Here is an 18119-nt window from a genome sequence, read left to right as displayed (position 1 = left end):
GGCCTAATCAAAGGCCAAAAAGGACAAAACTAATCTCTTGAAGTGTGCAAATGAATATATATAGTAAGGAGAAACAACAATTTCAGCTTAAGATCACTTCGGTTTAAGCTGATACAGAAACAAGAAGGCTTAAGAGGGCCATCAGTAAATACAAAATGGTTATTAGAAGAGGCTTCTAAGTATCAGAACAAGATACAAAGAACAGTCTGCTTTAACATCACACGCTCCTCAATCTGCAATGGAGTGGGGAAGAGCTCTCTAGATGCAGGATGGCTGTATTTAAGCTTAGAGTACTAAAATATTACCTCTGACTACAGCAGGCACTAGGTAATATTTCAGTCTATATGCATTGTAGCAGAAAAGAATAATTGATCTCACTTTTGACAAAGCTTTGAAGAGTTAGATTTTTAAGTGCAGCAATTTCCACATCCATCCCAAAGACATTATACAACACCAGATTGTCAACAGCCATGTTCTCAAAATAAGAGCCAGCTGTCATTTGATTATCAAAGCAACAGAGAAAATTATCCTGTATAACAGGAAGTTCTACTAATCATTTAAGCATTTACTGAGAACTACTGAACTGAAAACTTAGAAAGAATACTAATTTTACAGATATGAAAGAATGGCTGCAAGCCCACAAGACCAAAAATAATATCGCTCTATTTCTTCTTATATAAAGAAATTAATTTCTCCATATTTCATTTCTTCACAAGAAAGTAGCATAGCTATTTCTGTTGAAAGTAACATGAGCTATTTTTTGGCAACATGGAATTAAGTACCAAGTCTTTTCATTAGAAATCATAGTTGTGCTCAGCCTTAAAATAATTAAATAAATACAGCATACTGCATGAAGCACAAAGGAATTTTTTTTCCCCCCTTTTCAACACTTTTTAAAAGTGAAATAGGTTTAATCTTGTTGCTTGCTGGAGTACAATAAGGAATAATCAAAACATGCAAATCATGCACATTCAATTCATCAGTCTTTTTCCATCATTTTTGTCTTGCACAGTTGAACCATCATGCCACAAAGAAATTATCACTTACAACTTCAATAGGAAAGCTTAAGTAAATGGGACTCTTACCATCATAACCATTGTACTTGGAAGAACATTTGCAGCAGGAACTGCTTCCTGAGCCTGCCTGTTTCCCAGCATGGTTGCAATAGTTTCACTGAGGGCTTCATTTACAAAATGACTTATCATTTCTGAGTCCACAGGCATGCCAGCATTGATGAAGAGCTGAAATCCTCCACCACCTGCAACTTCAACTGAAAACATAAAACACACATCCAGATCCCACTTCTTAAAATGTATGTACTGCACTACAGCCACTCATTTCCTTCTCCATGAACTTTTAAACATTCCTTTGCAAAAAGTGATTTTTTATTTTACAGATAGGTAAACAACAGTAGCAGAGCAACTCAGGATCGTAAAAGAAGGCAGCAGCACAGGACAGTGACATCAGGGGAGAAATGCATTTATCTGTATTATCAGACATTTATGTAAGGGAGGTAATTTTTTACATACCTATTAAGAGAATAATAACTCTTACTTACCAATATCAGATGTTACAGCGTCACTGTCTTCACTCTCTGAGGTGCTAACAGTGGGCATGGTTTCTTTCTGCACTGGGTACATCCCACTGATAACTCTTGCCATTATTTCTTGTTCCACCCTAGCAAAATAAAACCTATTTAACTATCAGCATACACTGAGACACCTAGAAGCACATAAAAGATCATTCTTGACATTAAATGCAAGGTAACTCAAAAGAAAAAGGAAGGAAGGTGATGAGAATAAAGGGAAGGTATTTATACGGAGTCATTTCTTCTCTTGTAACTCTGTTGTATTGCAACTCACCAATTTGTCAACCTGTTTTCTATAGTTTCTCGCCTTTGAATCAGTTCATCCAAAACATCAGTAGACTGCTGAGGAGCAGAAACCACCGGAGGAAACAAAGGACCATTGTATTTTGGTGAGGTAACTTTAAACTGTCCACTAAGCTCCAGAAGAGGCTCACAGAACTCTGGAATTTCATTCCTCTCCTCCTCATGATCCTAATAAATAAGTAGTAAATTAAGTTATGGTGGGTTTCTGGAAGGCAATGTCATTAAGGTAACCATGAGACTTTTTTCTTTAAGAAACATTTGTAGATGTGTTACAGCATATAAACCACATTCTCCCTTCTTAGTATGTTGTACGTAACTGACGCAATTCTAAACTTAGCAAATCATAAATCTGTAGAGGCATAAAGGTATAGAAACTGCTAAGTAAAACATGATTTGGCTCATGTTTCCTGCCTGTTCTGCACAGGGCAGGGAGCCAATGGTAATGTTAATACTTGAGAAATTTACTTGTGACATAAGTCAGGTTTCTTTAATATGTCTACTCCAGAAATGCTCCTCCTTTAACCAAAAAAGTTTAGAAAACTTTCGATAGTTACTTGTTGGGTTCTTTCCCTTTTTTCTTTTTTTTTGGTTGGTTTTTGTTTGGTCTTGTTGAGCTTTGTTTTTTTTTTGGAAATTAAAATTTTACTTTAAAGTCTCCTGTTTGAAAAGATACATTCCCCAAAGTAAACGAGCATGTAGTCTACTACTCTAATAAAGTTGCCAGCACTGAAGACTAAATCATAATTTACACGCGTTACATGTATGGTTATACTCCCATCAATTTCGGTTCCTGAAAGTTAAAAAGTATTTCTGGGTAATCAATTCACAAGATCCTCACAGACACATTGAATTTAATGTGCTATTTCTTAAAAGTTACAGAAGTTACTTGTGCATTACGTCTGACTATTTCCAAAGATGCCACCCTCCTTTTCCCCTCTAAGCACATACACAGCAGTCACCAACGCATCATATCATAATGTAACACTTCAGAATGTCTCATGATGCATGAGAACCTGCATCTTTCACCCACAGTATTAAAAACAAATGTCTCCAATAGCAGTCTGATTCACCAAGAAGAAAACTTGGCATTCCAGGAAGAGATGAAGAGCTAAGCCCTAAATTATCAGTGAGAAGTATGTGACATTGCATAGAAGAGCTCACTGTAAATCTACATTTACTAAGATTAATCTCCAGCACAGTGAAAGGAGAAAAAAAAAGTCTTATTTTCCCTTATCCAAATTAAATTTACTTTTAACCCATAAAATAAACAAAAAACCCAACACTATATATTTTCTATGAGTAAAACAACAAATCACTAAAAACAGAAAGAAGGAAAAAATTTAAAAAAGTAACATTTTGTCTCCTTCCCCACACCAGAATTCATATTTCTCTCCTTCCTCAATATACTTTAAAACTGAAAAGTCAGATAGGCCCAGGATGGGTTTTACAACAAACTGCTATTGGGGAGCAGGATCTTTCTGTATCTTTAAATAGTAATAATTCTTCAAAGAAAAGGTGCAACTTACAAAGCAGGAAAAACAGAATATGTATAAATGGGTGACAAATTAAGATCTCTAAACCATTCTAGGCATAGAAATAAGAAAGTTAAATGCAGAACAACACTGCATGCCTTGCAAGCTGATAAGCATTCTGCTAGGATATATGTATTCATAACCATAATTCGTTCTGACAGCAAATGTAAAGATGTCTGAAGAAAACGCATAATGAAATACTGGACAAAGACTGCATTACTCCATAAATTTCCTTTGATGTTGCCTATTTAATACTTGTGAAAGTATGCAAAATACAAACATATGGATTAAATAAACAAAGTACACACAATAAGTCTTGCATTTAGTAACTTCTGACAAACTTTTTGCAGTTCTTTTGCATTTCTGAACTTTGTGCAAAAATATTTCTATTTAATAGTGCACAAATCCAAAAGAAAATTGTATTCATTTGGGCTTGATATATTATCTCTGCTGAAATAAAGAAGTATTTAATTATACAGATTGAACTTGCACATATATCACCTTGTAGACCAATCCTGAATAATCTGCACTCAGTTCTCTATTCTGCCTCCCTGGAGACTGTTGAAAATATCTATCATGACTCTGTATCAAAATACAGCATAAATTAGAAAGCCTTTCAGAAATTATCTGAATATTAACAGTACTTTATAATGTATCAAGCCAAAATTTTATTTCCCAAATTACATTCAGATAATTAAAGAAGGTTTGAAATTATTAGGTGCTATAGATTAAGTTTGTTCCACTAGCAAAGCATCTGTACGCATCTTTATAAGAGCCATCCAAAATTTACTGATGGCTTTCTTCTTGACAGATTTCTAAAGCAATTTTTACAAGCAAGGTCAGGGTGGCATGTGCCACCTGTCATCTTTTGTCTGAAGAATTAGACATGTAAAAAACCTACTGCTCCCAAGAACATCTACAGGAAACCAGGGTTAAGGAAAATGTTTACTCTGATCTCCACAGGTTATATATTTGCAGTGGTATTCAAAACAGAGGCAAAAATTCAGAGAAACACATGCCCACCTTGTGATTAGGGCATGTTCAGAGAGATCAAAAAGTCTCTAATCTTAAATCCTAGTGCACTTGCTAAAGGTACTATATAATTTGGCTGCCTGTAAAAGTTGGAAAGTAGACTCAGTAACTCTGTCTGTTCTGGGCTAATGTTAGCTGAGCAAGTTCCTCAGCCTGGAATAAGGCAGGATCCTTGCAAGGGCTGACCATAGGAAACCTTTTCTCTACAGAAAGCCTGAACCTACTTTTTTGATCAAAAATGAAGAGGTGTGTAAATCAAAGCTCTAACAGCTTTTCCTGCATTAGTCTACACGTAAATTATCTTATTCTGCAGTAAGAGCATGTTATTCAACTACCTCGGAAGGTGAAGCTCTGGGTCTTTAAACATCGGACATCAACGTTGCAATGGGAGAACAAGGCACATTGCCTTTTCCCATGGTAGCAGTTGTGTTTTACAGGTGGGGGCACATTACATTAGTCCTCAAAACTGTTAAAACAAATCAGTGCTAGGTTATATGATTAAAAGTTTGTCTCCATCTACAAAAACGAGCACAAAGGAAAGACAGCGGGTGAGAAAATCATCTAATATGGCAACCGAGCCCCTCAACATGACTACTCCATGCAAGAGAGGGCTCAGCCCTGATGTCCAGGAGTGAAACCATACAAGATGAGCCCATGGAAAAACTTTCCATAGAACCTTTCTTCAGGTTAGGCAGGTGCATTTGGATGAGGTGATGACATGATGACTTATTATGGAATGCAGGGAAGAGTACAACACTTTTTACGTAGTTTTATGGGGCAGAGTCAGAGGTGTGAAAAGGCCATGGAGGGTGAGGCAAAAACAGAAAGAGAAGAGAGGGAAATAAAAAAAAAAAAGAGGAAAAAACCCAGAAGAGAAGGGAGGGAAAAAGGAAAGGAAGGAGGGAAGCAGGGAAAAGAAAGGATATTTCACACAAATACTTATCTTCTTCAGTTCTAACAGAATTAAGTTTTCATAATAAAAGGGACATGGGGGAAAGACAACAATAATCTGTTTTCCTGTATAGCACTGTAAGCACATTTTTTCATGAATCCCAAACCTCTTTTATAACAAGAACTTTGCTTTCTTTTGATGTCTTAAATAACCCTGTCACTCCAGAGGCTGATTTTATGCTTCCTCATTGTGTTTGCCTTGCACATTTTTAAGAATGTTGTCTGTGTGGACGTAGGTCAAACATATGTTTCACTTGGAACATTTTTTTGTTATTGTGGTTAAAATATATCCCATCGCCAAAAATAAAAGATAAAAGCAATCCAGGAGAAAAATGGAAAAAAGGTGAATAACAATTATTCACATACACAAATTTAACACTGCAGCATTTTTTTTCTTCGTTCATAAACCAGTTCCTTAGGTAGCTTTTCTAGTTTTATAAAATAAAGGGGGTTTGTGCAAACAAAAATGTTGTTTGAATAGGTTTAACTTCTCCCCTCTAATAACATAAGATAATTTTGAAACTAAAAATTAACAAAGCATTTTCCCACTTTTGCTAGGTAAGCCACCCCTTTAGGACTGTTCTAAGTAACTGGTAATGTTAAACGATTAATTAATTTTAGAAATAAATCTACCATACTGACCTGTAGGCTACAGAATTAATATTTGATGTACACTCTGATCCTGGGATTAGGAGCATATCAAGCAGGTTAGAATACATTTTTTGGGGTAGATTTTGATATGCACACAGCAAGTCTAGCTCACTGGAGAGAAGCTTGAGGAAAAAGCACTTCAACAGAAATACTAGCCAGCAACAGCAATTTCAAGCTCCTGTCATTTACTGAATGCTAAATGCAGCGGGAGGTGGAAGCTGCCATCTTCCATAGAAGCAAGATACTCCATAACAGCTGTGTGGCAGCAGCTTGCTCCCTGCAGTGGCAGCCTTCCCAGCTATCACCAAGTTTCTCCTTCTGCTCTTGATATGGAGAAGTGAAATTCAGGCTGGTTCACCAATTTTAAGAGCTTTATCAGCCCCTACTCTAACAAGAGGCCAACTAACTAACAAATAAGTAAATAAATAAAGGGGCTTGCTAAAACTTAAACTGAAAAGAGTTAATTCAAATAAACCTATGTTATCATAATCCAGGAACAACATTGTTAAACATGTACAGACACCTTAACAAGACATGCAGCAAAACGAAGATTTTGTAAACTCTTAATGGGATCCATGAGATGAGCAGTAGACGTTGTACACATAAACTCACATACATTGCTTGTCTTTTTCTTTTAAAGTTACATAATGTTTGACCAAAATGAAGTGATACGCTAAAGCATTTCAGGAACTCAAAAGTATATGATAATTGCTCTATACCAAAATTTTCTAAAAGTAAACACTCAGAAAACACATTTTAAAATATAGATCACTTACTTCAAACCTGTAAGAACATCTAATATACATATTACATTTAGAGTTGGAAATTGGGAAATCTATGTTTTATAATCACTGTTGATTTTAGAGAACTACTTTTATTTCTAGTGCATTCTAATACAACCAAAATAAAGCTATTTTTTTAAAAAAAGGTTCTTTACTAAACACACTAATTTCTAATATTGTTTCTATCACTGTAAACAGCTCAGTATTTCTCACAATGTGTATTTTTAAAGTTGCTACTAAAACTAATTTTCTACATTGCATTTTCAGTTATGATAGAATAATACAAAACAAATATAAGAACATTTAAAAGAAAAGGACCATTGCAATGTTAGTTACCTGTGTGACATGAGTAACATCAACAATATTAGTTCCTGGAAACTTTGCATCTTCTTCCTCACTATGTATATCTTCTGGAGTCTTATAAAGACAGATAGGAAGTGTTAGCTGTTTCATACAGGGTGAAAAAATGCATTAGCCTAAGAACTTCATTACAAGAATGCGATTAAATCACCACTCACTGTCAGTAGCCTGAATCCAGAAAAAATGCATTATCCACCTTAAAAGGTAAGATTAATTTCTTTGCACAGCATAAAGAGAGATTATTAGAACTTTTTCTTGTATGATGACAACTAAAACCTGCTGTTACCGAATCTAATGAATGTGAACATCAAAAGTTCTAGGCAGTATCATTAATTTTGGGGGAAAAAAAAACCAAAAACCAAAATAACAAACCCAAACCAAAAAAACAGTAAGACAAAATATTGTAAAACTAACTATTCTATGATTCTAAAACATAGCACACAAGACTATAAAAGTGTCTTAAGCAATTCACATATGTGTGATCATAGAATCATTGGATGGTTAGGGATGGAAAAGACTTTAAAATCGACTAGTTCCAACCACCTGCTATGGGCAAGGACATCTCACACTAGACCAGGACTACATGTTGCTCAGGACTCTGTCCAACCTGGCCTTGAACACTGCCAGGGATGGAGCATTTACCACTTCTTTGAGCAACCTGTTCCAGTGCCTCACACTCTAAAAGAGGGAAAAGAAACATTTATAGAGTGTCATTTAATAAAATCAATTTTAAATAATAATAGCTATTTTAGTCCATGGTGTATGTCTTACTCAGAGAATACCTTGACCACAAGACTCTGGAGGACTTAACTCCTGAAGTCAGAATAGCAGCTAATACACAGGGAAAACAGAAGGTAAAATAACTACACAAAAATAAATCACACCATGCCTTCACGCTGTCCGGTCTGTGCAATGCACAAGACAGAAGTCCACTGGAAGAAACAGTATGCCAACACGTGCCCTAGTTTACAACCTTATTCTTTAGCATGCAGCAGTTAACCTTTCAGCTGCAAAAAGCCCTTTCATTACTGCTTAGGTTAGATTAAAAATACGTTAGAAAAATTATATAAAAAGAGAACAAAGTAGACTGGCCAGCTCCACATACAACAGCCTGCCAGTAAATAGGCTACGCATACGTGCCACTAACCACTGAAGTACAGCTAAGGAGCAGACAGAGAGAGAAAGAACATTCTCAGTTTTTATGCCAGAACACTGAAGCCAGTATAAATAAGACAGACATTGGGCAATGAAGCATTATAACTCTTAACAGGACAGAGAAATGCTGGTTTTATTAGAGTTTTGCTATGGTGAATATTTAATCTTGGAAGACCAGTGTCTAGCTGCAATTTTTCATTTTATCAAACAAATACTTTATATTACCAATTCCTCAGAAAAATTACTTCATTTTTGCTGGAACTGTCAAATTTCTCCAAATCGAACAGAATAATGAGATAATAAATTTTTAACAAATTTGAATTCACAGACATTTAGACCAATCAATACCTGTATTACAGTATCAACAGGAGGAAGTGCGGGTTCGGAGCCTGGAAGAACGTGGTTTATACTCACACTGTCACTTGAAATACTGTCAATATCTACATTTGGTAACACCTAGAACAAAATAAAGCATCACTCTGAAAATCTATGTATTAGCTCAGCTACTATCATTGAACTTTTTAGGTTCTCTCTTCGACTTGCTACTGAGCCACTAATCTTCAGTGACCTCTGTTTCTCATACCTGTATCTGGTAATAACTTGGTTCTGAAAAACAAAATCTGTAACATACAAAAACTACCCTTAGAAATATTAATCTCTTTTCTTGCAGTACCTCATTCCTCTTGTTCCTTAATTCCCTGACACTTTGTCTCACATGTGACAAAAGGTGAACATATCTATAACTATTTATATAGGAGACGTGTGTTTGACTACCAATTCGTTTATACTATGTTGGCCTACATGCCACTATGTAGGCTGGTTATTGGATTTACATTGTCATACATCTGGTATAGTAAAATAAAGGGATAATTATATTAGAATATAATTTGTAACAAAGGTATGTCCATTACAGCATAAAAATATGTTCTTGTTTTTTTTAAACAAAGATTTAAATGCCTGCTTAATTCTGGGGAGGGGGGAAGGACCTTAAACATTTAAGAACTGTGTGAAATAAGAGGAAAATGCATGTGGGTGGAATACAGTGATACTACAGAAAAAACACTACGTATCTTTAACTGAATTCCATGAATCAAAAATAATGAATATGAAAGAAACATTATCTTCCCTGACAGCAGACATGCCAAAAATTAACAACCAACCAAAAAAAGACAAAACCAAACCAAACCAAACCCACAAACCAAACCCGCAAAATTAAAAACACCAAACCCACTAGGTAAGGACTGCAATCGTTGATTCATCAGGAGTGAAATCCTTGGGTTGCCTATCATGCTTGAAACAGAAATCTTAAAGGCTAAAGCAGTCATCCAAGAAAACTGATATTTACATTAATACTTCTTTTATTCCAAATTTGTTCTGACTCAAAAATTTTATTTAAAAAAAAAAATAATATTTGAAAATGTGACAGAGACCTATTCTACAGACACACTGCACAAGCGACATACACAAGAAATAGTTTTCTCTTTTGGTCAAATAATAAAGATAATTGTTAAAATAAGAATAAAAACACTAGCATAGCATGACAACTTCTTGGTCCCTCCATGCTGTATATTTCTAACACTTACTGAAAACCACCTACTGATATCAATGTCAGTTACTGATAGATGAGACTATCTTTAGTTAGCATTTATTAAAATAAAATAGACCCAAAATCAAATCATCATCACTCTTGATATGTACCTGCACAGACAACTGAGGTGGATCCTTTTTCTCTGATTTCATCTCTATTACAGCTATGTTTGGTTTTTTTATTTCAACTGATGGTTTTGGTGGCACTTCAGGAATAGAGGTTGTAACTGTAACAGGGTGTGGTTTACCTATAACAACTCCAGCAGGCAGCAGTGAGACATTGTTAATTTGTGTTTGACCTAAAGAAAGACATATATAAATCTCAAAAGCCAGTAAATTAATAAATTAATGAAAAATTAAATCCAGGGTGTCTGTGTTTCACATAAGACAGACTGAGATCTCATGCACAATTACAGACCAATTAAAAAGTCCCCTATTGACACTACCCAGACTATAGTCCTTCACTAGGTAACCTTAAGGTGTTCCCAGCAGAAACTGTAAACTCAACCCTGCCATTTTTAAAAATTACTCACATTTCTTGACTACGATGACACCTACTGCTGAAAACAAGAATAACTACATTGTGGTGGTCAAAAACTACATACCATGCTTCCCTCGACTCACATACTCTTAATCACATTCAAAATACAATTACACTTCATATAGCATCCCACAATTTTTTGCTTGAGATACCCTTTTAAAAAAATCATCATCTTTAAATGCCAATATAATACTCACTCTTCCCCAAACAAGGCCTACATAAAAATTCCATTAAAGATCCAAAAATACAGAAGCCGTGACAACCAATTTAGTGTGTTTGCACAACCCTACTGAAATTACTGGGCCAATGTCATCATAAATGTTGACTCTAAGGGCCAATGATTCAGTTTCTGCTTACATGGATACCAAACTTGAAGCCAGAACAAGAAGCATAGATATGTAAAGTGAACCAAAGAAAGTAGATACAGCTAAGCAAATAATTGCTCTGCCAGGTGCTGCCAAACACACAGCATGAAGAATGAGGAGAACCAGAACATTTTAAACTGTCCCCCCATGTGGATTTCCCATAAGAGCAGCTGCAAATCTGATGGCCAAATCACCGACTTAAGATGACGTAAGTTTTATTCCCATGAAGCTGCAGTAATTAACCTTCACACATCCTTCTATGCTTTATTTGCGCCTACCTAGTGGAATAGCCATAGGAATTAGGTGACCTTCAACTGGACCACAGATGGAAGGCACATCTCGACTTGGACTGAAAAGATACTGATTTCCTTGAGCTAGTGCATACAAAGGATGCTGCTTCCCAGGGCTGGTTACCACCTTCTGCATGCGAGAACAAGTCTGTGTTCTTGCCGACTTTACCTTTGTACCTAAAACAAGAGCAGATAAACTGCATGTCATCAACACCTGTATAAAACCAGTAACATCGTACTCTACTAATTTAAGCCCTTCTCCTGAAACAATTACCAGGTTTTTGCTGTGGTATGGAAAGAACAAGGGAGAGACACAGGAAAGGCAGAATCTAAAAGTGCTAAGTTAGATGTCTCAGTATTGATAGCAATGAAGGAGTTAAAATTACAAATACTGAGCATCTGAATGTAGGAAATGAAGGCACAGAAACGTGAAGAAAAGGACATGAGGATGGTAGTAGGTTGGAATGAACCATGTGACTCAGCAGATAAGATGTAACCCATGATTTAGGTTTGAAATACAGCATTAGAAGAACATGCAAGCCTGGCATAAAAAATAGACAGTATACAGGATATAGCCAAACTTTCATCTGTTGTTTCTTCTGATTAACTGCCTCAATTTTATAAAAATGTACTTTGTCTCCAGCCACAAGATTGACAGGTACACAAAGGAATAGGAATAATCTACAAATTCCTGGTTTGACAACTCACTGCTACTGGAAAATAAAGCCGTAACTAATATCTGTAAGTCTTGACTTACAACATCGAGAAAGCACTGACTTTTTGGTCCAATTTTGAAAATGTATTGCTAACTAGCTACCCAGAACTAATTTGTATGTAACAATGCCTAAACATATAGCAGAGAACATTACTTCAATACTGCATTTCTCACTGTACAGTCATGCAAGGTCTTACTCAACCTCAGTTCTTTGAAAAAGTAGATATTAAGGAAATCATCAACTTTAATCTAAATGCTCAAAACGTCACCCAAAAAGGAGTCAACATATTGCAAGTCAAACAAAACCACTTCTACTTCTATTTTTCAGGCATTAGGAAAATAACTCTGGAGTGAATAACACTGCTAACCAACTCAATTTCTTCATTACAGCTGAAAAATGTCATCTTACTCCTCTGTTGTTTCTAATCATCATTCTTCCGGTATTAATGGCCAGTTAACACATCTTAACAAGCACTTTTTAGTGTTCACATTTAATAGCTTCCTAATTAATTGAAGAATAAAGGTAAATTATTATAAAAGTAAAGGATGATAAAGATTGATAATGTAACTTTTAACAAATGCAAATAAACAAGTAAGGCAATTCACTCTAGGAGTTGTATTGTGTATGAAAATACACACAAGTTTTGAATTGTAATGCAAGAAATAAGAACAGCAAGTCATAACTCCTCAGTGAGTAAATACAGGTCAGAAAGAAGCATTTCTGAAAAAGGCTTTAAGTCACATTGGATAAGCAATGCAATGATAAATCATAATACAATGCTGTGGTTAGTGGGATAAATGTAATCCTCAGATGTCTCAACAGGATGTCAGTGAGGTAGAGCATGACAAGACCTCCATATATGATAACAGTTGCAGCCAGTACTAATTCCATATCTCCGTAAATATTAAAATAGATTGGACATTAAAAGTCCTTTTTTAAGTAAAATCCCCTGGAAACTGAAGCAGCTGTAAACTGAAACAAAAACCTTGGTATAAATCAGATACTAAATTTGAGATGTCCCATTTACTTCTGAACCATAATGTACCTAGCCATGGGAAGAAGCAATTAAGGACAGAATCTCTGACTTCCTTAAATGATGAGCATGTGCCTTTCTGCAAAGCATCGGTTAGCCAGAAAAAAAAACTGTTTTTTTTTAGTCAAAGACAAATTACCAGGCTCAGTAACAAACATATACAGTTCAGTGGCTTGTGATTTAGAAGAGGTCATGCTACATGATCTAGCAGTCCCCCCAGCCTTGAACTTTTTTAGTAAAAGCAGGAATTTGCAACATATCTGTAATACCACCAACTTGTAAAAACAAGGTTCTCACAGTTAAGAATGATTAAGTACTGTATACACACAGCACCTCATTTTAATTGCTTTCAACTTTTTGGTTTATTTGCACTGGGCAGAAACTAGACATTTAATTAAATTTAGCTTTAAAAACCTAGTGTTTTACATATATTTATCAGTTCAAATTATGCAAGAAAACAACTCCAACTTTTTTTGAAATGCCCTCTTACTCATAAAAGTGTTAGTTGGCTTTTTTTCCTTACTTGCCATAAGAAACCATGCATTAGTCACTACAGTTTATTTGCAAAGAAAATGGTTGAGAGAGTTATAAAATGACTGAAAAGAGACTCTCCAGATGGCCATTTCAGTCTTAAATAAACATCCTTATTCTAACACTAATTTAAAACAAGCTCAGTGGACTGTTTTAACAAAATGGAGTAATTTAATAAGTCTGGATTTTCCAGCCAATCAATCCCAAAGCCAACAGCTTCCAATAATTTTTAAGCCTTTATCACCTGGTACATCAAGGCCAGGAAGGGAATCTGTGGGTGCACATCAGTGAAGGAAAGAACTAACCATGCTTAATGCTAGCAAGATCTCTTTCTTTCTTAAGAACCTGGTGCTTCAAAGTGGCTCATTTATCTTTGTTTCATTTTATTTATTCTCCTATTACAGCAGAGTACAGATCTGTTTCTAATTTTATTATTTATACTTTCCTGCCATAACATCATCTTTCAGAATAGCAGCCCTCAAAAGCATTTAACTACTTTGCCTTCATGAGACCTATGCGAAACACAGAAGTGTTACTTTCTCATTTTATTGGCAAGATGTAAGAAAGCACAAAAATAAAGCAGTTTAACCTACTGTCTCATTAGAATAGTTAAAGACAAGTAACCCAAGTATCAAAGACCTCAGTCTTAAAGCCATTAAAGTCAAAAAACTTGGAAATAGAACACACAGTCACCGCAGTGTTGTTTTAAGTGACATACAAAAAAATTCCATATTCTTCTTTTCTTCCCTTAGATAACAATACAGCATTATTTTATTTACTGTCATGACAGAGACAAAACCACAACTTTCCATAACTGCAGTGATGTGAAACAGAGAACAAATTTTATGGCAGCTCTATTATTGCCAGCACACGTTACTGTACTGCTGTAGTATGACTTAATGACTTGGAAACGAACCACTCTGGGTAAAGGCTATCCAGAGTTCATTCTGGTTTCAAGAAAATGGCTTTTAAACTGTATTTGTCACATGCAGGAGTTCTGGAAGATAGAATGCAGCATGGATCCGGTACACAGTCTTCTCTTTCATTTCTAATTTGCCTCCAACAGAAAACAAGCTAAGGCACACGAGCAGCTTATTACAACTGCAGGCAACCTGTACCTTCACGTTTCACTGACACTACTGAATTAAACACATTACCAGTAAAAAAAAAAATGCTAGTATCAAATGATCAAATGACCTATTTATTATAATTAGATTGGGAGGGAGGGGGCACTTTTTCCATCTCTTCACATGGTACTGTTGCTGGAATGACGAAATTGGCCTCCCTGGAAAGGTTGTGACCTTCTATAAAGGACAAGAGCCCAATAAATATAGAAGACAAATGTAATTTAGGACTCAGCAAAAGCAGAACTGCTGATTAAATATTTTTACAGAAGTGTCTGTTCTCAATCCAAATCTCAGTGGCCACTGTATCACTGTTATTGCTATACTACGTACCTACTAGCACACATTTTATTACAAAAAAAATCCTTACAGAAGAAACTAAATTATAGGTATGCAGCATAGCCAGCAGTCAACAAGTAGTACATCCTGCTGGTCTTTCAAATGAGTATACCAGCATTTTTCACAAAAAAAAAAAGAAGTGTTTCAAGAGAGGTCACATAAAACACACGAGGAACAAGACAAACAGTTTTCACATATCAAGTTCTCACCTCTTAAAAAATAAGTTTTGAAAAGTCATCTAGATTTTTTCCCAGGATTATAACCCCACATTTACCAGGAAAGTTTTGCAGAGAGTTGAAATACTTTCTAGCAATAACACTTTTTCTTCATGGATCACAACTGGGCTCCAGAGCACAGGTAAGAAAAGGGCTGGGAAATGGCATAAGGACTACAGTAAACTTAACAACAGATTTGTACTATTTTGAGGATTTGCCACTATGGATGTACATCATAACGTCAAAGAAAAAGCCCACCAAAACACAGCAGTACTTGTCTTCAAAGACATGTATATGTCTTTGGTATAAACTACACATTTTAATGGCCTAAAAACATGGTCTCAACCATGGTCACTGCCTTCTCATGTTAATTCCTTCTATTCCATACAGAATATAATACTTCTAAAAGTATAATTAAAAACTCAGACACCATTTTTTAAACCTCGTTGCAACTGAATCAAGTTTATTTTCCCTGCATGGGTAATAATAGCATTAAGTGCAAGAAGCGAAAAGGAATCTCTTCCCACTGATGCTCATGCTATTAACTAGATTGTGCCCACCACCAGTTTAACTGCCTCTTCACTTAACACACTCTTTCACTCCATCTTTATTTTCTATCATGTAATTTGCCCACTCTCTCCCACATGATACACATTAGTCTTTCTGACATATCAGTTAGTTAGTTTCCGAGTTAAGAATCAGTTAACTTCTGAAAACATAACTAGGAAATAAACCAGACCCAATTAAAACATTACTTTCTGCTAACTCAAGATAAAGTTTATCTACACCTACTTATGTCAGATGTTGCATAGTTTCACTTTTTAATTTTTTTACAGATTTTTAATAGGCTTGAAAATTTGAATCTCCTGATCCTAACACTTTGCCTACAAAACTAGTGAATGAAATTCAATATTAATCAACTAATAACAGTAACAAGCTAGTACAAAACAGTTATACTCCAGTTTTAACCCTAACTTGACTAACAAGAGCAGCTGCATTTAGTGAACTAAACCAATGCTTCTGATTAATGTCTTCCAATATTTTCAAGCTAATAGATGACATCTTCACAACCACAAATACAAATTTTCAGATTTCAATTAATGTATTAGTAGTGGAAAATTAAATAACAGGCTTCCTTGATTTTTCAAATCTCAGTTTATTTCTTAACTCTGACTGAACCAATCATTTAAATGACATGACAACATGAAGAACACATCTCTCAGTAACCTTTATCAAAAGCTGGGTTAGTTTTTCAGCACACTCAGCTTTCAGATGCTCATGTCTTTACTTCTGGCAATTCAGCTTTTTAAGACTTGGACAACAATAAATATATATTAATATGTTTATTAAATGTAGAAATAAGTATGGATTTGATAGTCTAAAAAAGTGAGATACACTAAGCAAATCTGAAAACCTACTCGTATTTTTTAGTTTTGAAAAGAGCATCTTTTTGAATAGCACAGCATAGAACAGAATCATACTATTTCAGTTGGAAGAGACCTACAGCAATCATGTAGTCCAACTGCTTGACCACTTCAGAGCTGACCAAAAGTTAAAGCATGGTATTAAGGGCATTTGCCAAACATCTCTTAAACACTGACATGCATGGGGCACCTTTCTAGGAAGCATACTGCAGCTGCTTGAGCTTTAGACTGACAAGCAGGTGAACAATTAAACAGTTTCATTTATACAAGGAATTCCTAATATAAAAACTGAGAATGAACATCTTGTTCACATCAAAGAATTACTTACCTCTAACACACTCTATCACCTTGGGCCTTTGAAGTTTAGATTTGGGAGACGGAGAGTTGAATCTCAGATAAGGTGCTTTCTTAAGTGTGCTACGATGGCCCTGGTAAATTGGTTTCCCATAAACTTGACACAGATAGTCTTCATTTTGTACCACTGGACTTCTATTCACAGGTCCCTGATACACACCAAAAAAAAAAGTTTACAGCTCTTCATGGATGAAAATTTTACCATGTCAGTAGTGCTGCAAAAGTCTAGAGGGAAAAAAAGTAGTATTTTCTGCAACAAGCAGCATAAATACCAAACACACATGAAAACATATATGCAATGATACATACAGGAAGCTTACTAACAGCTGAATAAAACAGTAGGTACTGGGTAAGGCAAATTTATAACAAGACAATGAATTCTACATTATTACACGCACTTAGCTTCAGCTCCTACAGAACATGAAAACAAGGACAATTCTGACAACAGAAATCCACAGGACAGGGCTATAATTTAAAATTATTAGAGTCACACATGGAAACAATTTCTTACATGAATACTGCAAGCTAAAGCAAACCCGTCATTACAAAAAAAAAGCAACCAACTACTTGGGAACTCACATCTGCCTTTTTTTTGTTCCTCTGCAAATTTTCAGAAGAAAAGTGAGTTCTAAACCTTTGTTTGCTTCTGTTCTCTTCCACTGGCTTCTGTAATGGCTTAGCAGCAGATAAAAGATTCTTTGGTGGGCATCCTTGAAGTGTTTGAGATTTTGCTCTAATTTCTTCATTGGTCTTCATACCCTTAATGTTTTGGCCTCTCTTGATCCATGGGACCTTCTGATCATATTTCACTTGTTCCAAATCATTTCTTGCCATTTCAGCCTAAAGATAAAACATAAATGCAATAAAAGGAGATTTTTATCTTCAAGGCTATCAGAAGAAGCCTGTGGATAACTTTGAAGTTCTGAGAAATGGCCTGCTCTTCATGCTAGCCATGTGACTGTGACTAGTGATTTTCATTAAGCTATTGAAGTTTTAAAAGAGAGGTAAATATTTTATTATAGAATATACAATGTGCTAGTAATAATAAGCAGTTTTCTCATGTTTTCAAGTTGCAAGTGTTTAACTATTGACATGAAAAAACAATACAAGGTGAAAAACTATAATGCAAAAACCTGAACTCATTTTTCCAGCCATACCTGGATTTCTAAACTGATTGCTTTAATCCACTCATCCACAGTGTTTCTGATACGAATCTCTTCCAATACATCTCTGAAATAGAAGAAAG

The 18119-nt window shown here is 35.4% G+C and overlaps 1 protein-coding gene across 8 annotated transcripts in view; it reads right to left on the bottom strand.

The window, feature by feature from the left end:
• Nucleotides 1-18119, bottom strand: part of KIAA0586 (KIAA0586 ortholog) — a 74489-nt gene that overhangs the window by 42625 nt on the left and 13745 nt on the right. For 7 of the 8 annotated variants that reach the window (XM_061462426.1, XM_061462425.1, XM_061462422.1 and 4 more), the window contains 10 exons: nt 18031-18103; nt 17453-17713; nt 16848-17022; nt 11126-11314; nt 10053-10240; nt 8703-8810; nt 7176-7256; nt 1863-2059; nt 1559-1677; nt 1086-1270 (listed from right to left, as the gene is read on the bottom strand). In XM_061462426.1, coding sequence (XP_061318410.1) covers nt 1086-1270; nt 1559-1677; nt 1863-2059; nt 7176-7256; nt 8703-8810; nt 10053-10240; nt 11126-11314; nt 16848-17022; nt 17453-17713; nt 18031-18103 — 1576 coding nt within the window. The remainder of the gene's footprint in view (nt 1-1085; nt 1271-1558; nt 1678-1862; nt 2060-7175; nt 7257-8702; nt 8811-10052; nt 10241-11125; nt 11315-16847; nt 17023-17452; nt 17714-18030; nt 18104-18119) is intronic. The other variant, XM_061462424.1, reaches the window with a different exon arrangement.

Source organism: Pezoporus flaviventris, unplaced genomic scaffold (genome assembly GCF_033815535.1).
Source record: "Pezoporus flaviventris isolate CSIRO_AGI_PZ_B2104156 unplaced genomic scaffold, CSIRO_AGI_Pfla_v1 ptg000035l, whole genome shotgun sequence".
NCBI lineage: Eukaryota > Metazoa > Chordata > Aves > Psittaciformes > Psittacidae > Pezoporus > Pezoporus flaviventris.
The sequence above is the reverse complement of the archived record's forward strand: the minus strand, read 5'-3'. Positions and strand labels throughout refer to the sequence as shown.